At 44.7% G+C, this 23,647-nt stretch overlaps 2 protein-coding genes across 5 annotated transcripts in view; one reads left to right on the top strand and one right to left on the bottom strand.

Moving 5' to 3' along the window:
- FBXO22 (F-box protein 22) overlaps positions 1–18,655 on the bottom strand; it is a 49,919-nt gene extending 31,264 nt beyond the window's left edge. The window contains exon 1 of one of the 2 annotated variants that reach the window (XM_078782051.1): positions 18,375–18,655. In XM_078782051.1, the coding sequence (XP_078638177.1) occupies positions 18,375–18,490 (116 nt within the window). In that variant the 5' untranslated portion in view covers positions 18,491–18,655. The remainder of the gene's footprint in view (positions 1–18,374) is intronic. The other variant, XM_078782049.1, reaches the window with a different exon arrangement.
- Positions 18,656–18,986: 331 nt separating this feature from the next.
- Positions 18,987–23,647, top strand: part of HDAC8 (histone deacetylase 8) — an 80,098-nt gene continuing 75,437 nt past the window's right edge. For 2 of the 3 annotated variants that reach the window (XR_013624122.1, XM_068123165.2), the window contains exons 1-3: positions 19,201–19,430; positions 21,377–21,429; positions 21,801–21,934. Coding sequence is in view for 2 of the 3 variants with exons in the window: in XM_068123165.2 (XP_067979266.2) it covers positions 19,350–19,430; positions 21,377–21,429; positions 21,801–21,934 (268 nt within the window). In the remaining variant the exon portion in view is untranslated. Of the gene's footprint in view, positions 19,125–19,200; positions 19,431–21,376; positions 21,430–21,800; positions 21,935–23,647 lie in introns of those variants that run through there. The other variant, XM_078782042.1, reaches the window with a different exon arrangement.

The following is a 23,647-nucleotide window of genomic DNA, read 5'->3' as shown; positions in this document are numbered from 1 at the left end:
AAACCATTGGCCATCTTACACTATGTGGTTCTAAAAAACCAATTCCCATTGACCATACTGTGGTGCTCACCAATTTGGGGTCTCACTCCCGCGATTCTTTCCTCCTGTGCCCTCGCACAATTTCAGCGCTGGGTCGTGTGGCTCACCAGCAGGTCCGCTCACCTGCACACCTCCGCCACTGGACGTCGCCACCCAAGCTTACCTGCTCCTTCACCCTAACCTACCTGTGGAAGGCCCTCCCTGGCGCTTACCCCCTCGGTGCCCTCTCTGGCACTGGGCTACCCGGGTCCGTCCTCCGGATCCTCGGGCCCCGCTGAACTCTAACTCTGGACTCTAACCTGGCTCCCAGAGCCTACCTGCGGCCTCACCTGGCCGACAGACTAACAGTGGCGGAGTGCCCAACCAACCATTCTCACGAAAAGGCCACACGCCCAGCCATTTCACTCCACTAATGCACCCATCAAGCAGTACTCTGCTACTTTCGCACCACAGATGTCAATATCCAACCACAATTTACCTACTCCCTCTACCTACTTTTAAACTACCCTCCCCGGGTGTTCGTGAAGGGGTCCATCCTTCCCCCATCCACTCCTTCGCACCATACACTCCACTCCACGTATTCCACAATACTCACTCCACACCATTCATTCCATACTCCATTTACTCCAGACCATGTATTCACTTTTGCACACACACACACATCTCTCTCGAGCATTGCCTCACCTCATCACCCTCACCACAAAGAACTTCCATACGCAATGCCTCATTTCCGCCAAAACGTCAAGCTCATACACACAGCATCATCTGACTAACTATTGCCCTTCTAAGATTAGTGCTTCCCAGTCATCCCTTATACTACTGCACATCCCACGTCATTATCAACCATTACCCTACCCTACGTCCCCACTACATGTACAAATGTCTCTACTTAACTCTCATGTCACCTAAAGTCATTTTTCTAAATTCCTATCCATTATCCTAACCCACCCGGGCTAGTTTTCACCGCCACCCCATAAACCTATAGCTCATGTGCACTCTCATGTGCCGAAACGATATGATGAGGGATGGTAGATCTACCATCCCTCTTCACCGTATACCATTTACCATCACTATCACTATCACTATCACAGTCCACTACACTTGAGCCTCTCGGTGCGGGAAATACATTTTTACAGCTCGGTTTCGAAAAACCGAGCAATGCATACGGTGGTCTGTCTCCTGCAGGTTGGGTCCGTCCGGCATTCGGATTCAGGGGAGGAGGTTTTGTCGGGCCAAGGCTCCAAGCACCATCCCTACGCGGGGCCTTGCACTCCAAAGCGCGATGGCCCAGCCTTCCCCGGCCGTAGCGCCGCCACCACAAGGGGGCGCTGCTCCGAACCCTTCTCTTTCCCCTTGAACTGGGCCGATCGCCTTGCCTGGCAAAGCGCGGCACCGACCGTGCAGGGCGGAGCCCGGCCCGAATCGTGCACGGCGCTCCGTGCAGGAGCGACGCGGCCACGATCCCCGCCGGTCCCCGCAGCACACAAAGCGCACCGCGCTCCGAGAGCTCGCGTCAGCTAAACGTCGGCCTAACCGCTGCCCCGGTCAACGTTGATGCTCTACTTGCATTCACACGCGACTCTTCCCATACTCACACATCCAGGTGTCTCCGTACACTCTGCACCTTCACACATACACTCCGATGTGCACCCATTCTCACTCTCTGATTCTGTCGTGCATCCGTCCTCGCACTCTGTAATACCCTCGCACTCTGGCGCCATTCGCACACGCGCACCATTTATACTCACACAGCGCACCACGGACCTCCTACGAGCGCCCGGGTGACGTCTGGATCCCAAGCGCGCGAAAAACCCTCTCGCGCCAAACACTTTTCCGAAAAACCTCTTAGCACCATATACAGCCCGGCTTACCTTCGGGATCCTCTTCTCCACACGTATCTGCAAATCTTTATAAAGATTAGCAAGTACGGCATCATGATGTGAACATGGACTTTGCACAATTTCCATTCTTTCCTTCCACGAGGCTGTTCTAAGTCCGCCGTCTCTCCAATTTCCACTATTGCTTTGATTTGATTTTCTTTTTTCTCGACGACCGCTGGCGCTAATAAAATTTTCTCTACTTCGGCAGTCGCCGGGTTACCCATACCCCGGGCCGCGATTTCTATACCCGTCCAGTTACCTGGGCTTTGCTCAGCCTCGCTTTCCCCGCGCTTCTCAAGCCGCGTTACCTCGTCGTGCACAAATGGGACCTTTTCGCTCGACCTGCGGTCTATGTCTTTCTCTATTCTTTTCACCGTGGCGTTTATTTGTTCCTGAAATCCATCCGGGTTGTACCTTGCTTCGTGCCTCACTTTTTCCATGTCGATCCCCTGGGTAGCCATCATTGCATCGAATCCCTTACTGTCACCCCTCATAAATGCACTGAAATGCACCATCAAAAGGCCCCAGTCCATTGGCACTGCGAGCCCGGCTATCGCCGTCACGTACGGGAGGCCGCCATTTTCTTTGCCAGCTACCGCACCCTTTCCAACCTCCCTTACCAACTGTCCCTCTTGGCCCTGGGTTATCCATTTTTCCTTATTCATTACTTCCACCGGCATCCGACCGCCTTGTTTATCCATGGCACGATTTAATTTCGATCTTGATGAAAAATTTCGGCCGCTCGTAATTTTGACCAAATGCTTCAGAAAATATATAAAATTTGGTTCGGGTCCAATCCCACTCCCAGACACCAATTGTTGCGGCCAATGGCACAATTGGTGTCCAAAATTTGGTCTACTAAATTTAGTCCCAGGTTCCAAATCCCACTCCTGACACCAATTGTTGCGGATTCGGGGGTCGGCTCTCTCCTCATCAAGGGGGGGTTAATCCCCTTGTCTTTTAAGCTGGCCGTCCCGAGCCCTGGAAGCTACAACACTCCTCCCGGTCGGTCTTGGGTAGGGTGATTGGTCAATTTGGGTCCCAAATACCTAATTACCAACACCGACCGCAAGCAGGAAAATAACTCCCGCTCGAACCACGGATAAGATGGAAATTGCCGAGCGGTTAGCAATCCGCGGCCCGAGCCATTAACCAAGAGACTAAACCCGATTATAGCGGTTCCGAAATCGTGCCACAGGTACTCAATGGAAAGAAAGGACGGAGGCGATCGGATTAGGGAAAAACCAAGAAAGAACAAGGTACATTTATTAACAAACCAAAGAGGAAGAGGAAACGAAAGTAATATACAAGAAGAAGAAGAAGCAGGACACAGGTCAGGCTTAACTAAACAGTCTTAACTTAACGACCCCAGACGAACAGACACACTCACACGGGATGGTAGCTGGTAGGGGAGGAAGGTTCAAGCAGATGTCCAGGCTCCTCGTCCAGTCCCGACTCGTGCCGTGGTGGTGATGGAAGCAGGCCGGCAGCACGCCGCGTGTCGTTGACCATGAGCGGACATTACATATATCGGGGGGACTGGGATGCGGCGTACGTAATACGTAGTTCGTGCCAACGCTCTCTCTCTCTCTCTCCCGATGAATGTTCATATCACAGGCAGTTCGTATCAAAGGCAGTTCGTATCAAACGAGCTCCCTCACGCAGTTCCTCAAGTCCCCAAGTCCGTGCAAAAGGAGGCCGCCGAATGAAGTCAGTGGAAAGAAGTCCTTCGAATGAAGTCCGTGGAAAGAAGTCCGTGGAAAGAAGTCCGTGGAAAGAAGTCCGTGGAAAGAAGTCCCACACAATAAGCAGTCCGTGGCGCAGTCCGTCAAAGGGCTTTGCGCGCGCGCTTATATAATGCGCTCAAAGATCAATGCGCGCTTCATCAAACCACGCCCGCCAGTGAGCTCACCTCAGCCCTGGTTGGTTGGCGAGGGCTCACCGGCTCCGCCCTTGATGGTGAGTTGACGTGGCCACACCTCGTTCTTGTGTCCCGCCCCCTTTTTCCTCGGCCTGAGACTGCATGGTTAATGGCGTTTGGAGCGAGTGCTAAGGCGATGAAGGCTCAATGCAGCGAACGCTGCGAATCAAACCACGTGACAATTTGGGGAGAGACAAGCCCCGACTGTAGGGGCGCATTATGGCGTAGCTTGGAGAGAGCGGCTGCAAAATGAACGGAAGGGCCTATTCTTATTTAAATAATGCAACGCAGATTCAACTATTGGGAACACAGCCTTATCTGAAACACATACTAAGGAAATAACTGACAGTCCTATGGTGTCCTACATGTTGCATATGGACTAACTATGGGTGCGACCTTTGACCTTTTAAATGATGGAATATTTACAAGAAGTGATTATTTATTTACAAAGTGAGGGGTTCTCAAAACCGCAACAATATATATAAGGGTGGTCCACAGATATATGTAATATTTAATACTATTAAAAATCCATGCTCCACAAGGCTGCCCTTGTTCCTATTGTTACGGATCGCGGATTTGATGTTATTTACCGAGCGGTGGTATTGCCGCGACCTAACAATTCCCCCGATTCTTCCCCAACTCACCCGATTCCACCCGACGTTGACCTGGTCGCGCTATGCTAAATCAATGATGGAAAAGACACAACGACTGGGATAAATGAAACGACACAAGGGGTACAGTTCTCAAGACCTCCGGAGGAGGATATAATTGGTGGTGGAGAAAAGGGGTAGATTACAAGGTATGAGGTAAAGCACAGAAAAGATGGGCACTTAGTTACAGTCTTATCTTATCCCCGACAGACCACAGACAAACGGAACAAGACTGACTTACACAGGGATTGATGGCAGGGAAGGACAGGTCGGTTGATAGCACAAGGTGCACCTTGGCTCAGGGACAGGATACAGCTCAGTCTTTGGGAGGTCTCTCGGCGCTCGGAGGGTGCGTCCTTTCTCCTTCAGCTCTCTGCGCATCTGACGTCACCTCCCTCTTCCTGCGCATGCTCAGCGGGGAGTGACACGCCCTTGGCTCGTTGGCTCCGCCCATTAGATGGGATCGGTCCGCCGCTTCTATTGGGTGCGGGGGGTTACCGGGCTCCGCCCTTGACGAGGAGCTGACAGCGAGCCCCTACGTGGTAACCCTGTCGAGCACATGCTCGATGGCGGCTCGTTGGAAAGGCTTGGTGCCCTTTCAACACCCCCTACCAACCAAGCCGGAGTGAGGACGCACACTCCCCGCGCCGCCGCCGCTGTTGTTGTTGTTGTTGTTGTACCATGAGGAAGAGCTGCGGGGAGGTATTGGGAGGTCCTAAACTTCCTAACGGTGCCATACAATCACATTCTGGTGCAACGAAGAGTCAGAATTAATGGAAACGAGTCCTTAACTGACATGAACTAAGAATAACTAGCAAGATGTCCTATAGTTGTCTACGTGAGATGCGGTGGACCTGGATGCGACATTTAATGGGGGAAATAGGGGGAGGTCGGGTCTACAGAGTGTTGTTTACAGGAAATGGGACTAGGGAATGGGGGATTGGGGATAGTTGGGAAGTATGGAGGAAATAGGGGAATATTTACAAGCGGATATGGATGGAGGCCAATCTCATATCCACAACACTATGTTTATAAAGATCATATTGTTATGTCGGTGGGGTAGAGCAATATCCAGAGTCAGGTAGATCTGAATAGGTAACATGCTTCATCTGTCGCGATAAGGAATCAACCCTGTAATAAGTTCTGTGTTCTAGTCTGGTTTGTCGGGTAAGAGTATACCTGTGAACATACCAGGATGTTTGAGTGTTAGATAGTGTAGGGATTAAGATAACAGCCATTGTGTGTCACCTGGTAATCAAACCTTTGTCCCTTATGGCAATGCATACCCATATAAACACTTAGACAGGCCCTGCAGTGCACACATTAATTAAATTCCCTTCCCTGACAAGGACTTTGGAAGAAAACGGACAGAAAACCAGGCCAGGACACCACCGAAGATGGCTCCCGCCGGTCGCATCACGAACTTGCATCGCAACATGCCCAGGAGGCCTGTGATTGGTCAGCGCGGTAGGCACGAACCTCCAGCCAACCAGTGTGGGAGGCGCAAAGACGCAACTAAGAAGGAGGTTCGGTGGAAGGCGCTGATTGGGTGGCGCGCCAAGGCTGACTTTGTAACCCAGGTTATATAAGGGCGCGCCGAACGACATTTTCGCTCTTGCGCTGCACCCTCCCTGGCTGTCTCGACGTGCTTGGAGCTCTCGCCCTTGTGCTCTCTGGCTGTCTCGACGTGTTTGAAGCTTGTGCTTCTTCTTGGTCTTGAGAGGTTCTGGTGGTCGTTGGTTCACCATCTGCGTGGTGCTTGAAGCGGTGCTCGGTGCTTGGAGCGGTGCTCGGTGCTTGTGCAGGAGCAGGGCTCAGTGCTGTGAATGGGCGGGACCTCGTGTGCGAACGGAGAGGGTGTTGGCTCGGGCCTTCTCGGTGCTGTGGTGCTGGAGTGAGGGACCTCGTGGTGTGCAGCGGAGCCTGGAGCCGCGTGGGTACCAGACGACGGACAGATAAGACCGCACACCACTTACACACCATAACGAATGTTTTATTTTCCTTAATTCGTATTCCCTCGTCTCGTATCCGAAATCTGTCATGTGGGGACGTCCCGATTAGGATATTTATTACCAGCGCGTGCTTTTCCTGTCCCACCATCCTTGTGAATAAACCCTAATATTATTTTCTGTATATATATCTGAACGCAGTTTCCGTGTGATTGATTTAATAGGTAAGACTGCAGGGCTCTTGCGCCGCCCCCCTCCATCCCGCGCACTTTGGTGTTGCTTTTTGTTTCTGGAGTCCGCCATTGAGTTTTCGCCTCAGGGGCTAAGGCCTTCGCGATCGGCTTCCGTGACCGTCTGATTTTAATCAAAGGTGGCCACGTGACAATATGAACCAAATATGAGGTCAATTGGAACTTATTTAGAGGTTGCTCAAAAAATAACATTTTTTATTTATCCTGTTTTTTTCAGATGGCAGAAACTCGCAGCTCTCCCACAGTTTGGTTGCTGGGCAAGTCTGAAAAGGAAATAATATGTGGGGGACTACCAACCAAAGGACACACTTTGCAGAAAATGGTGTACCATCACATACAAGAACACCATACAGTTTGTGAAAGTGCCAAACTTAGTGTACAAGCTGCGTGTGCATACTGGGAGAAAGCACGAATTCCAGTGCAGAGAGTAGATTCCTGTGAGCGCCTACTTTTGAAGTTGTATGATGCCTACAAACTGGTAAAGAAAAATAGAACCAAGACATTCTAAAACTATAGAGTGAAGGAGCAGATGTTCAAAGATGATCTTCAATCCCTCTTCGATATCTCACCAAATGATGCGCTTGAGAAAATGACAAATGAAGAAGACAAAGCATTCCTTATCATTCAGCGTGAGGATCCCTCAAGTTCACGTATGGGATCTGTGGACAACACTCTGGCAGTGAAAGAGAACAGAAAGCGTATCAGGCTTGAGAATGAGGATAAAAGAAAGAAGAAACATGCTGCTGAGACTCTAACAGCAATGCAATCTGTTCCATCAACATCGGCTGTGGTTGATGATGATGATGAGTCTGAGATTGTAAGCTCCGATTCAGGGGACAATGAATTCAAACTCCAAAGTCCATCTTCTGCCAAACAGGCGAAAAAGGCTCCCATCAAGGTGATCACTCCAGCAATAGTGGCAACTCTGGACAGAGTAAATCTCTCAGATTGGCATGCTATGTTTGTGGCCAGTGTTTTTGCACAATCTCTTGGTCATAACCATTGAAGACATTTCTCTGTCACACAGTGGAATTCGTCGTGCTCAAAGAAGTAGGCAATGTTTTGAAACACAAGTTTCTGAAAAAATGTTATGTAAAATCATTCAAATTATGTGTATTCTGATGTTTACTTTGTTTTAATTGTTCTGATAGATTTGTTTCATCGTCTCTGATAGATATTTTATATTTTCTGATGGATGATTTCTTTTTTCCGATAAATGATTTATTGTCAAATTAATACATGAATGTTTAATCTACTCATTCTACTGTTTTGTTTTTAATCTTAATTTGACTATATGAATGAACATTGAACAATGAACAATGAACAATTGAACATACATGTACATTGCACAATGGTACATTGTACATAATTATTTATTAGTTTACAAACAAACAATAACAATAATAAATAATTTGAGTAATTGAAAATAGATAATTATCTATGAATTGATGTATGATGCTAAAAATTCTGTATCTTATTATAGTCCTTGAGCCAACCGGCCATATTTTGAAGTGAATGCTCCGGCGGGGGGAGTAATTCTCATTATGATTTTCCATTAGACCAATGTCTCAAGTGTCAGAAAAGGTGTGATGGACATCTGAGAACGGTAGCTTAGTGCCCGGATGGACGCCATCTTTGAAACCACCCAGCTCGAAAATGCCCATTTGGTGGGGTACATTGTTGCACGTGTATCTGGACTTCTATACTAGCTATCGATGTGCGGTTGACGACTAAATATACGTCCGATGTGTACCGTCTAAATAAAAAATAATATGAAGCATTTTGTTTTAGATTAATTATTATAAAAATCAATTATCGAAAAAAAATCATATATTTTTCAATATTTTATTATTAGACTTGTACTTTTTTTAGTGAAACAACACTGGTATGATTTTCCAAATTATGCATTGTGCTACACCGTTTATCTGTCTATAAAAATAACTCAAAAACTAAAACATATCATCCACCACGAGTTTACAACAAATAAATGTAAAGAGGCATAAAATGACTTAGGCCGCCGCTGGCATTATCTATTCTGACGATAACGCAAGTTAGGAATGTCGTACGGAGAGGATTTTAACACCATACGATATCTAATAAGCAGGCGGAAATTGTTACATAGGAAATCTGCACTTTGGTGGCCATCTTGGATTTCAAAATGGCTGCCAATTATATTAATTATTCATTACTAGAGTTTGGAAAGACGTATGGAGCTGATTTTAACACCATACGATGTATATTCCTAATAAGCAAGCGGAGGTATCATTGAACATGTCATGTTTTAGTCATGTCGGCAGTATCCAAAGCAGATAAGAAGCGATCTATCCCGTCATCCAGCGATTTAGTTCCAATATACAGCGGTGGGAAACGAGAGGGCCCACCTGCAATCAAGCCTGCAGATCTTTCTGACACTCTTGCAGGCGCAACATCCCTTGCGCAGCGCCGAAATCATGTATGGATTATGACTCGCATGCTGGAACCATGCGACCAGACAATCAGTTCGTGGACTGGTTTCAACATCATGACTAGAGATCGTGTTCAGGTGACGGAAGATGTAGTTGGCTACCTGCCGACTATAAACGCGCCTGCCACAGATATGGCAACAGTGCAAGAAATCCTCAGAGAAGCTCTGAACATCATGTCATCACTTCAGCTTGAGCGTATACCGGTGGTGCTAGACCAGGCACTATTTGCTAAGGCGACCGAAATAGCATGGAAAGATGTCGATCGATATGGAAGAATCGTGCTCATGATGGGGAACTTCCATACCATCTGTAACTTCATGTCGAGCATTGGGAAAATGTTTGGAGATGCAGGCCTTCGGGATGTAGCTGTTGAGTCAGGAGTAATCGCTGAAGGTTCCATCAACAGGGTTCTGGAAGGCAAGCAATACAACCGTGCTGTGCGACTCCACAAGTTGATGTACGAGGCACTAATGCGCATCATTTGGATGGGCTTCCAGGTGTGGATAGAAAGCAATCATCCTGACAAGGAACCCCAGATTCGAAGCACTGACCTCAAAATTCGCAGCATCAAGGAGGATGTTTGCCACGAGACTCTCGCTGCTGCTCTCGATGATGATTCATGTGTACAGAGCTTTGACATGTTCGCGAAATACCCACATTTTCTGCGAACCAAACATGGAGACCTGGCTCGCTTCTGGATGATGTATATTGATATGGTAGAGACCCTGCTGGGGTTGATTCGTGCGGATAGAGAAGGCGACTGGATGCTTCACTTGGCTTGTGTCAGAAGAGTGATCCCTTGGTGTTTCGCAATGAACAAGGTGAACTATGCTAGATATCTACCAGTGTACTATGCACAGATGACGCAACTCCACGAAACATGCCCCGAGTTGTACAGGCATTTCAATCAAGGCTACTTCTCCGTACAGCTTAGACCAGGGAATCCATTTGCCAGAATCGCTGTTGATCAGACAACAGAAGAAACAGTAAACAAAGATACGCAAACAGCTGGAGGAACACGAGGTTTTAGTCTTCGACAAGGGGCTGTGTCACGATACTATCTAACTGCAGAAAATCGGGCTACTGCACTGAGGCAACTACGAGAAACTATCCTTGTGAATGGCAGCGACACATCTCACGCCAAGCACCCTGACTTGTCTACTTCTCGCATCAAACGTGATGAGTCTGGCGTCACAGCTATCTGTGATCTACTGGAAAATGACTGGACCAATCCATTCGCCGATGATCCGTCATGTCTTCTCAGTATATCTACCGGAGCGGCTGCGAGGGAGGACGTTTCTAATGACCTACTCAACACCCTGCAAAAGGGGGAAGCGGCGTATCAAAGCTTCCAGAAACGTCTTGAAGAGGGAACAGGCTTTCATGACACATTGAACAAGCTAAACTTGAAGACCTTTGGTAAGATCAAGCAGAAAGTTGTGAAGGGCACAAACAAGGAGATCGTCCTGAGAGCTGACAGACAACTGTTTGCCACCATGATACTCATCGCCAAGACAAGGAACCTCGACATGCAACTTGTCCTTTGTCACCCACTAGGGCCGTTACCATGGTCTTTGGCAAACGTTGATGGGTCAATGAAAAAAACGAACAAAGCTGCACTTGCGAAACACATGGAAGGTCTTGTGGAACCAGCCGAGAACGTTGACAAGCGAAGTGCAACAATAATTGATGTGATGGCTCTCATACAAAAGATGCATGGCGAGAACGACACGTTCGAAGAACTATCTGACCGCATCCTTGCTGCAGCGCTTCACGCTGGTCAAGGCAGTGAGCGCATCGATGTTGTCTTTGACACATACACAGAAGAATCCATCAAAGCAGCTGAGCGTGTGAACCGCGGTTCAAATGAAGGCATCAGTTTCAGCGAGATCAGACCCGCACACAAAATCATGAACTGGCGGCGTCTCCTTGCTTGCAGCCAGACAAAGGAGAAATGGTTGTGTTTCTGGCGGAGTCGTGGAAACATGAAACAAATCGCGAAAAGCTAGGCAACAGAACACTGTATGTCACCTGTGGTGAAAAATGTCTGGTACTGACCCGCGATAGGTGGAAGTTGGTGCAAGCACTCGAATGTAGCCACGAGGAAGCAGACACGCGTATGTTTCTCCACGCAAAGCACGCCGCTACCCACTACAAGACGATCATCTTAGTGGCAGATGACACCGACGTTCTGATCATCAGTCTTCATCTCAGCAGAACCATCGATAGTCAGCTCTTCATCAGACGAGGAACAAAGGTTCGAGTCAGAATGATCGACGTTGGAAAGTTGGCTGCGGTATTGGGGTCTGGAGTTTGCAGTGCATTGCCAGGGCTTCATGCATGGAGCGGGTGTGACACTGTGAGTGCTCTGGCTAGCCAAGGAAAGATAAAGGCTTTGAAGCTTGTGCAAGCGAATGAGCTGTATCTTCAAGCATTCACAGATCTGGGATCTTCGTGGAATGTACCAACAGACGTCTTCAATAGCATTCAGGCCTTCACGTGTCAGCTGTACGCCAAGAACACGAAGATCGTCGGTGTTAATTCACTCCGTTATCACATGTTCTGTGCAAAGAAGGGCCAGATCGAATCTGGACAATTGCCGCCTTGTGAAGACTCCTTGATGCAGCATACGCTTAGGGCCAACTATCAGGCGGCTATCTGGCGACGCAGCCTTGAAAACCTACCAGACGTCCCAACACCATCAGCAGGACATGGTTGGGAACTCGATGATGGCGGTTCGCTCACAATCCGATGGATGGCGGGTCTACCAGCTCCAGATGTCGTCTTGAATCTCATCTCATGCACATGCAGAAGGACGTGTCGACCGTCAGATTGCTCCTGCATACTGAATGGGTTGAAGTGCACCGTTGTGTGTAAGCTGCAGGGATGCTCCAACATGGTGCAGGATGATGCTATCGTGGCTCAGGATGCCAATGACTCTGATGGCGACTCTGATGATTAACTTTGTGTGCACTGTATATTGTATAGCATATGTTGTTCTCTATTATAATGCAGGCCAAATTGCCTGAAAATCTTTATAGACAGATAAACGGTTTAGCAAAATGTATAATTTGGAAGATCATACCGGTGTTATTTGACTAAAACATGACATGTTCAATGATACCTCCGCTTGCTTATTAGGAATATACATCGTATGGTGTTAAAATCAGCTCCATACGTCTTTCCAAACTCTAGTAATGAATAATTAATATAATTGGCGGCCATTTTGAAATCCAAGATGGCCACCAAAGTGCAGATTTCCTATGTAACAATTTCCGCCTGCTTATTAGATATCGTATGGTGTTAAAATCCTCTCCGTACGACATTCCTAACTTGCGTTATCGTCAGAATAGATAATGCCAGCGGCGGCCTAAGTCATTTTATGCCTCTTTACATTTATTTGTTGTAAACTCGTGGTGGATGATATGTTTTAGTTTTTGAGTTATTTTTATAGACAGATAAACGGTGTAGCACAATGCATAATTTGGAAAATCATACCAGTGTTGTTTCACTAAAAAAAGTACAAGTCTAATAATAAAATATTGAAAAATATATGATTTTTTTTCGATAATTGATTTTTATAATAATTAATCTAAAACAAAATGCTTCATATTATTTTTTATTTAGACGGTACACATCGGACGTATATTTAGTCGTCAACCGCACATCGATAGCTAGTATAGAAGTCCAGATACACGTGCAACAATGTACCCCACCAAATGGGCATTTTCGAGCTGGGTGGTTTCAAAGATGGCGTCCATCCGGGCACTAAGCTACCGTTCTCAGATGTCCATCACACCTTTTCTGACACTTGAGACATTGGTCTAATGGAAAATCATAATGAGAATTACTCCCCCCGCCGGAGCATTACTTTTGGTCTGGCTCAAGGACTATTAGGTTTACTCTCCATGAAATGGAGAGTAACCTATTATTACTGCTAGAGTTTTTCTTCTTATTATTCTTCCACCCTATTTTGCACCTCCAAAAACTTCATAATTAATGTTCTCAGCAACCGCTGGTCGGATTGACAGGAAATTTTCATCAAATGATCGGCTAGGCTCATATAATTTTTTTATGCTAATTATGACGTCATAGGTCACGTGGTATGGGCGCCATATTGTAAAACACCTTCAACTTTGCCCTCTGTATCTCCGAAACGGCTCAATGGAAAAATTTGAGGAATGGCTCATTCTAAAGAACTCTTTAATGGGAACAAAAACATGTTTATTGAGTATATTAAAAATGCTAACGTTAAGAGGTTAGAATTAGTCAAACACAATATTTCTCCCCGAAAGAGATTTTTTTTCGCAGATGCTTACTTAAAAAAAAACTCAGAATGCAAAAAAATTCGAAGTCATACGTCACATGGTTCGGCCGCCATATTTGTTTTTCTTTAAAAACACCGAAACCCCCTTTTTCTCCGCAACAGCTGAACGGATCGAGCCCAAACTTGGCATGCGTATTCGCATACCCATGACGAACAAAAAAGCCTCAGAGCACGACGTCACCCGTCACATGGTTTCAGAGTTATGACGTTTTTAAGCATAAACTAGAAATGGTATCACCTCCATAATCTTGTGAAGATATCGAGTGGAAACTTTACACAAATGTTCCTCATGGGGGGATGTTTCAATGTTACTTGAGACATTTTGATAAGTGACATGGTTTGGCCACAATAAATAATGGAAGGAAAATCCTAGAAAGCCTCTAACTCTTGAACCACTGCATTGATCGACTTGAATTTTTAATGCAATGTAGCTCTCATCAAGCAGAACAAGTGTGCCAAATTTCAAGATGATTGGATGTACAGTCTCGAAGCTACAAGTCTTTATTGTTGAAAGAAGAAACGCACCATTTTGTCCTCTCAGGCCATGTCTCCCAGTGCTCTTGCCATTTAAGTTTTAATTTCCTTTAAAAAACATTTTCTCTGCAATAATACAACCGATTGAGATCAAATTTTCACCATTGAGGGACTCGGTCTGTGGAATATTTCAATGGTAATTATGACATCACAGGTCACGTGGTTCGGCCGCCATATTGTTTTTTCGAGAAAACACGAAAACCCCTTTTTCTCTGCAACGGCTGAACAGATCGAGGCCAAACTTTGCAGGCAGAATCGCATGCCCATGACGAACAAAAAAGTCAACGAGCATGACGTCATGCGTCACATGGTTTCAGCGTTATGACATTTTTAAGCATGAACCTTTAAACCTAGCTCCTCCCTCATTTTTGATCCAATCGAGGGGAAACTTCACAGATCTGTTCAGCATGTCAGTCTACTAAAATGTCATTTTGGAATTTGCGATATGTCACGTGGTTTGGCAGATATCGTTAATTAAACGAAAATATATTTTCAAAATGGATATCTCTTGAATCGCTTTATTGATCGACGTGACACTTCATACTATAGTAGAAGTCATGAAGAGTAACAAGTGTGCAAAAGTTCAAGATGATCGGATGTACGGTCTGGAAGCTAGAAGTTGTTATTGCATGAAGAAGAAGAGGCATCGGTGTGCGGATTTAATTATTCATCACATGTACAGACTGAAGGGATCGTTGGACACGATCTCTCACGGTCATTTTAACCTCAAATAAAATTCTAATTTAAGATTTGTCAATAGCTGAGGTATATTAACAAACGAGTAAAACAGATTTGGTCAAATTCTGACTTTTTTAACTCTATCGCATTTGACACAGAGTTGAGAGAGGCTGAAGAAGAAGAAACCTCACATTGGTTTTTCAAATAAAATAAATAATTCTGGCTCTGCAATTTCAGGTTTATTTTCTTTTAAAAATCGCTTTTTCTGCAATCATTGCACAGATTGAAATGAAATTTTCACCATAGGTGTGCCATAGGATGTGTTTGTGTGTGTGTGTGTATGTGTGTGTGTGTGTGTGTGGGGGGGGGGGGGGTGCGTGTGGAGGGGGGGGGGGAGGGCGGATGTGTGTGTGTGTGTGTGTGTGTGTGTGGAGGGATGTGCGTGTGGGGGGAGGGGTGTGAGGGTGTTTGTGTGTAGGTGGGGGTAGGAGGGATGTGTGTGGGTGTGTGTGTGTATGTGGGGGGAGGGGGGGTTGGGGGATGTGTGTGTGTGTGTGTGTGTGTATTTGGGAATGTGCGTGTGTGTGGGGGGGGGGGGGGGGGCAGGGGGTGGGGATGTGTGTGTGTTGGGGTGTGTTCAGGAGGGTAATCTTTTGAGGGTAATTATGACGTCATAGGTCACATGGTACGGCCGCCATCTTGGGAAAACCGATTTTTTTTTACATCTCTCCATCTCCAAAAGCGCTGAGTAGAAAAGATTGAGACATATGTCATTGCAAAGAACTATCCATGGAGAATAAGCCTTGTGAATTATGTCATATGTGCCTCCATTATGACGTCATAATTCGACAAGTACAAAACTTCATCTGATCAGGATGAAATTTTTTGAGCATCATCTCGTGATAAATTGATGGAGAAAAATAATAATCTATCTATAATTCCAGTAATCTCTGTGTGTGTGTATGTGTGTGTGTATGTGTGTGTGTATGTCTGTGTGTCTGTGACCGCTGTTTCTCGACAACCACGGGTCCGATCTAATTGAAACTTGCCAGATATATTGCTGGGGACCTGAGGATGTGCCTTTTCAAGGTTTCATATTAATCGGAGAAGTAGTTACCGAGCTATGTCCAAAAAACGATTCAACCAATCAGAGAGCAGCGAGCTATCACGTGTGCCGAACGTGGCGAACAGACTCTGCCTCGGACGGCACATTTGAGAGCGTATTCATTTATTTCACGTTGGCAAACTATGTTGGCGTTAAACTATGTTTTAAAACTAATTAAAACTAATTTGCGATTCTTTCGCTTTCCTGCGCGTTTGTGCACGCTATGGCGATTTCTTTACCAAACTCCGCAAGCCGTTCGCTTTGGACCAAACCATTTCATGTAAATAGAGGGGGGGGATTGTCACCGTACTCGCAAGCCGTTCGCTTTGGACCAAACCATTTCATGTAAATAGAGGGGGGGGGGATTGTCACCGTACTCGCAAGCCGTTCGCTTTGGACCAAACCATTTCATGTAAATAGAGGGGGGGGGGGGGGGGGGGATTGTCACCGTACTCGCAAGCCGTTCGCTTTGGCTTTGCGAATGGACCAAACCATTTCATGTAAATAGAGGGGGGGGATATAATTTTAGATATATATATAGTACGGGCATGCCCTAGTAATGTGAAAGCAGGGTTGTTGTAAAGTACGTGTGTGTGTGTGTGTGTGTGTGTCGATGTATGTGTGTGTGTGTGTGTGTGTGGGGGGGGGGGGGGGTTGGGGCGTTGGGGTTTTGTGGGGGGGGGGGTTTGGGGGGTTGTGGTGTGCGTGTGGAGGGGGAGGGGTGGATGTGGTGTGTGTGTGTGTGTGTGTGTGTGTGTGTGTGTGTGTGTGTGTGTGTGTGTATCAGGGTTGTATCCAAGGGGGTTGTGTCAAAGCATGTCCAATGAAAGTGGGGTTGTATCGAAAGTGGGGTTGTATCAAAAGTGGGTGCGAGTAAACCGGTCATCACTGCCAGCAGCTTTAAAGTGGCAGTTCCAGTTGGGCTATCCTTTGTTTTCACTGACGTCACAAATTACCCATCTCGCATTGCGCGGCGGCCATTTTGATACCCAAGCTAATCTGTCCGTGTGCGCTGATATTGATTTGTTGCGTTGGTTTATGGTGAATGCGGATCGCAAAAAGTCTGTTTTATAAAGTAATTTTGTTTGTTTTGTCACGTTCATGTGGAGTGTGGTGCCATCTAGTTTATATTACGTATTGTTGCCCAACAAACACAGAACATTCGGTTTAAGTTTGCCGTGGACCAGTGAACTGGTGAACACCTGGGCAGTGGGTCAACCTGCAACCAACTACCTGTAGAACAGACTTGGAGTGTACGTAAGGATACGGTAGATCCAGGCTTGAGTATGGCTAGCAGTGCGAGTGCCAACCTTGGCTACCAAGAGACGCTCCCCCCGGACGTTCTTGTTCGTTACAAAGAGAAGATTTCTGTCATTGGGTGTGACCCTTATGGTCTATCAAATGATCAATTTGAGAAGAATGTGAGCAAGTGGCCTCAGGTGACCCACATCGACGTGATCAACTACCTGTTGTTCAGCAAATCGGCCTATACCAAAGATGAGTTGAAGAAGTATAAATGCCTCGAGGCATACAGGTTGTACCAAGATGGATGGGTGCGACAAATCCGACACAAAGAACTGAATGACGTCCACTTGATTCGATCCAAGGTATTAATATATTAAACAAACATGTATTTTTTAAAGCTGCTTGTGTTAATGTTATGGACCTGATTGATTAAGTGCCCTCCATTTGTTCAAAAACCACTGCAGTTTTAAGCTGTGCATGCATGTGTGCATACTTTGTAGACATGTGACGCACAGTGCGAAGTGAGTGCCGCCATGTGTGCTTTGTGCGTATGGCCATAAGTCATCACCTATATTTATCATGTAAGCAACGAATACATAGCACGTTCTTCACATGATAAAATCGAGATTCATTTTGACCGAGTTGATAAGAGTACATAACTTTAGAAAGTTTATTGGATAGTTTAAAATTCAATACTTTTATGTTCCAGGTTTCACATTCCATGAAACATGTTCTTACTTACTGTTAACAAAATGATCGGAGCAGACAGGTGTGCGATCCCACTGTGATTCTGTTTGGATGTCACTGCGATTGATGGCAGCCTTCGCCGCCTCTCTTCACTTAAATTTCTTGTTTCCTCACCCTGATTCAGTAGAAGTTTGGGCGTTTTGTAAAACTTAACTCCTGGCCTAACGCCTGGCCTGTTTGAACAACGAAATACGCCGCAAATTGGCATGACTGGTCGTGAACAAAAACTATTTAATGTGAATCCGCTGACGACGTTGTTCGAGAGGGTATCAAAATGGCCGAGGTGTCCCAGGTTGCCCTGCGCGCGTGCTCCGATGACGTCACAAGAAAACAAGCAATTCATTAAAATGTGTCAACATTTTGAGCAACCTCTAAATATTGTCCAATCAAGCTCAAATTTTCACCACAAACTACTTTCTTCAATAGGAATAGGGGCAGGCTTGTGGAGAAATGAAAATCCAATCTTCAAATTTTTGGATCCCCCTAATATATACACACACATGTTCAAATCCAGGCATCATACTCGCAGCGCAGGTTAAGCTATCAATGTCACTGTTTCAATGAACACAGACACAAGACGCACCAGGCAGAGGAGAGTAGTTGTTTCGCACTAAGATGGGAGAAAATTCTCTCAACGATCTCCGTCATGAAGCTCAGCACGAAGGCGCCAGAATCATTAGGCCTTTCCATACTGTACATCAAAAAGCATAAAAGTTTATAACGTGTTTGAAAACCGATTTCTATATCAAACTGGAAGGTAATATTTTCAGCAGTTCTCAAATAAAGCAAACAAAACGAAGGCAGCCTAACACAACACAACGAACAAATCGCGCCCAACGTCCCCCCACTAAGGACAATCTCGCGATATCTGATTTTATTCATGAAAATAACATATTTCACAATCCATAATTTCTGTGTACGCAAAGCATTTAAATGACATGAAATATCAATTAAGGTTTGTGACTCAATGAATGCGAACGGATGGCGATATTAAAAACAATGTCAAGGTACTGCTGCTAATGAGTTTATGCCATGCCATGGCCACTATCAACTGCAGAAATATACAATAGCGGTTACATCAACTCGAGAAGGGGTATAAGGGTAGCAATAAAAAATATATACACAGAGAAACAGATTATCGTTTGAATTATATCTTATCATAATTGTTATCCTTGCGTTGTCTTGGATTACGGTTACTTCTACGAGAGGAAGAAGAACATTACATTTTCATTTTGGAATGGTTGTCATCGAAACGATACTGATCTGGAATCTTCGTTAAATGATATAAGATCTACACGTTGATGGATTCATGGCTGTAGCAGCACCATTCTTTGTACTTTCATTTTTTGTCCATGTGCCTGATAATATTACTGTGCTGATATTCAAATGTATTTTAAATGTCAGGAAGTGGATCTTACTGGTTTATCTGAGGAACTTTTACACAACCCCTTCACGACTTTCTCCTCTTCAATCCCTGCTTTTTTTCATACGCGAACCCTTTCAATCGCGAATTGGGAGAAGGCTGAGTTTTTGAGCGAATGAACGAAGTTCGTCTGGCATGGCGTCCTGTCGCGTTCTTTACGTGCATAGCGACGACTACGTACGGACGTGCGACTCCATGGCACGACTACCTTACCGCGTGAGCTCTACTTCGAACCACTACCAGTACCACAGACGGACGATAAATTTGTATACAATATGTTTGTTCCAACCCAAACTGTTCCAATTGCACTCCATTCTGCCAAAGTGATCGCGAAATCATATAATCATCATCATCATCATGGTGTTTATCTTTTATCCACGTTGATATCATCATCATAATCATGGTGTTCATCTTGTATCCACGTTTATATCATCATCATCATCATCATGGTGTTCATCTTGTATCCATGTTGATATCATCATCGTCATCATCATGGTGTTCATCTTGTATCCACGTTGATATCATCATCATCATCATCATGGTGTTTATCTTGTATCCACGTTGATATCATCATCATCATCATCATGGTGTTCATCTTGTATCCATGTTGATATCATCATCGTCATCATCATGGTGTTCATCTTGTATCCACGTTGATATCATCATCATCATCATCATGGTGTTCATCTTGTATCCATGTTGATATCATCATCGTCATCATCATGGTGTTCATCTTGTATCCACGTTGATATCATCATCATCATCATCATGGTGTTTATCTTTTATCCACGTTGATATCATCATCATCATCATGGTGTTCATCTTGTATCCACGTTGATATCATCATCATCATCATCATCATGGTGTTCATCTTGTATCCACGTTGATATCATCATCATCATCATGGTGTTCATCTTGTATCCACGTTGATATCATCATCGTCATCATCATGGTGTTCATCTTGTATCCACGTTGATATCATCATCATCATCATGGTGTTCATCTTGTATCCACGTTGATATCATCATCATCATCATGGTGTTCATCTTGTATCCACGTTGATATCATCATCATCATCATGGTGTTTATCTTTTATCCACGTTGATATCATCATCATCATCATCATGGTGTTCATCTTGTATCCACGTTGATATCATCATCATCATCATCATCATCATCATCATGGTGTTCATCTTGTTTCCACGTTGATATCATCATCATCATCATCATGGTGCTTATCTTTTATCCACGTTGATATCATCATCATCATCATCATGGTGTTCATCTTGTATCCACGTTAATATCATCATCATCATCATGGTGTTCATCTTGTATCCACGTTGATATCATCATCATCATCATCATCATCATGGTGTTTATCTTTTATCCACGTTGATATCATCATCATCATGGTGTTCATCTTGTATCCACGTTGATATCATCATCATCATCATGGTGTTCATCTTGTATCCACGTTGATATCATCATCATCATCATCATCATGGTGTTCATCTTGTATCCACGTTGATATCATCATCATGGTGTTCATCTTGTATCCACGTTGATATCATCATCATCATCATCATGGTGTTCATCTTGTATCCACGTTGATATCATCATCATCATCATCATGGTGTTCATCTTGTATTCACGTTGATATCATCATCGTCATCATGGTGTTCATCTTGTATCCACGTTGATATCATCATCATCATCATCATGGTGTTCATCTTGTATCCACGTTGATATCATCATCATCATCATCATGGTGTTCATCTTGTATCCGCGTTGATATCATCATCATCATCATCATCATCATCATGGTGTTCATCTTGTATCCACGTTGATATCATCATCATCATCATCATGGTGTTCATCTTGTATTCACGTTGATATCATCATCATCATCATGGTGTTCATCTTGTATCCACGTTGATATCATCATCATCATCATCATCATGGTGTTCATCTTGTATTCACGTTGATATCATCATCATCATCATGGTGTTCATCTTGTATCCGCGTTGATATCATCATCATCATCATCATCATCATCATCATGGTGTTCATCTTGTATTCACGTTGATATCATCATTATTAATGGATTGTGTAAGTCACTAACTGAAGAGATACAGTACGCCAAACCTGGTTGTCTCTTGCAGGCCAGCATGGTTCATTTGCTGATAAAAGCTTATGGACTCCTGAAGTTCATGAGGTAAGACGTCGCCATCTTGCTCTTCCTGTTCGGTATTTGTGTACATAATACGTACGTAGGCACGGAGAGTACGAGTCGTGGGTGGCGGGTAAAATGACAAAAATACCAATTGCGTTATTTATTTTCCTACATAATACATAATCCACCGCCTCACCCCTCCTTCTCACGCTGTCACTTGTAAAATGTGTTGCTCTTGGGGTCAGGGGTTGCACTTTTCTTTGTACATTGCAATGTTAAGCACCTGAGAGCACCAAAAATGAGAGGGGATGAAAGGGTAGCATGCTCAGAATGACGTCGGGAGGAACAGGTGGATGTGCGGGTCCACCTCGTGTAGGGCAGTTATTTATTTTTTGCTTTGCTTCATATTGCAGGGTGATTGCTCCCAGAATGGCGAGTCGCGATGATCTAGCTGTGTTCCACTCAGATGCTTACTTGGCTCATTTTGAGCTTGTGAGCCGTGAAGGAGAAGACGCAGATCTTCCGGAGTCGCAACAGTATGGGTTGGGTATGCACTTGCACAACTAAACACATCTGATCTGTTAAAAGCATCTCATCCTTGGGGCTACTACATTGTATTCACACCAACAAAGATCAATTTGAGGTAACATGCCCGTGTTAACCTCTAGTTGACATGTGCAGCCAATTTTGTATTTGGCTAAAGTATTGACCCAAAGGTTACTATTGCAAATGGTACCATGGAATATTATCCCTCCAAATTATGGCATTGTGCACTGACTGTTTTCACCGCCGACTATAGCATCATCGAATACTGACTTTGATCAATAAGTAGTGTTATTTACTGTATTGCACCATATTATTAAGGGACAGCAGAACAGAGCTGATATAAAGTTGGAGTTGGGAAAGAAGGAAGATTTTATTCAGAAAAAACAACAAAACAAACATGGTATCAGCCTAAAATCTTTTCAAAAGGTTTCAAAAGGTAACATCCACATGGCGAATGCAGACTGCGCAGCTGAAAACCTGGCTCTTGAAATGCAATTTGTCTTGCAAGGGCAATGCAATAGCAATATATTGTTACTGGTCGTGTGGTCTTCAACGACCGCCATGCCACATGGCGGGTATGGGACGAAAAGGTGTCCTTGTCGACTGGATGAATTTGGTGCGAATCGCTGTCTCCGAATGCAATGACCATGGCGGGTGTTATGATCACTATTGAATGCTGGTGGTGAATATTTCTCTATTTCCTTCATGAAGGCTAACGATAACTGCACAAGGTTTCATCAAAATGGGTATTTATTAACAAGGAAATGGGGAAAGGGGAGAAAGCCACAGCCGCACATCCACTATCACAGGAAAATAATTAAACAAGAAGACGTCATGCGGAGCACGATACTTGCAAAATCCGCCCCCCCCCCCCCCCCAAAGTTTCCATTGATACAGCAAATTGTCCATTTCATGAAGATTCAAAATTTACGATCTTGATCAAAGCTCGGGTCAACAGGGTGAAAAGTGACGATTTTTCAGATGAAAAATGATGATTTTAGAAGTTTGACCTTGAGTTGACATTTGACCTTTTGACCTCAAAAATAGTTGGTTTCCCAATTCAGTGAGGCAATACACAAATGCTGTTCTATTTTCAAGTCAATCGGATGAAAATTGATGGGTTTTCAGATGAAAATGAATGATTTTGGAAGTTTGACCTTGAGTTGACCTTTTGACCTCAAATCGTTGGTTTTCCTAATTGGTGGCACAATTTGCAAATGCTGTTCAATTTCCAAGTCGATCAGATGAAAATTGACGGTTTTTTCCGATGAAAATTTATGATTTTGGAAGTTTGACCTTCAGTTGACCTTTGACCTTTTGACCTCAAAAATACTTCATTCCCCAATTTAGTGACTCAATATACAAATGCTATTCAATTTTCAAGTCAATAGGATTTCAAATGGGGATTTTAGAAATTTGACCTCCAGATGATCTTTGACCTTTGACCTCAAAATCAATAGGCTTCTCAATCGGGATGACCTATACACCTTGGTGAAGTTTCGTGACGATCGGTTTTGGATTGTGACCTGTAGGCCAGTGACAAACAGACAGACAAACAGACAGACAGACAGAACCACAAACCAACCGACCAATATACTTGAAAAATCTTCGATTTTGCAAGTAATAAAATGACATCCCTAGTATCACGACGACTTAACATCTACACCTTATTCATTCCATCGGGGGAACATGGGACTTGGCAGGGGATCAATGA

The sequence above is a fragment of the Myxine glutinosa genome, chromosome 7 (genome assembly GCF_964187855.1).
Source record: "Myxine glutinosa chromosome 7, kmMyxGlut1.1, whole genome shotgun sequence".
Taxonomy (NCBI): domain Eukaryota; kingdom Metazoa; phylum Chordata; class Myxini; order Myxiniformes; family Myxinidae; genus Myxine; species Myxine glutinosa.
Note: the sequence above shows the minus strand (reverse complement) of the source record. Positions and strands in the feature narration are given on the sequence as shown.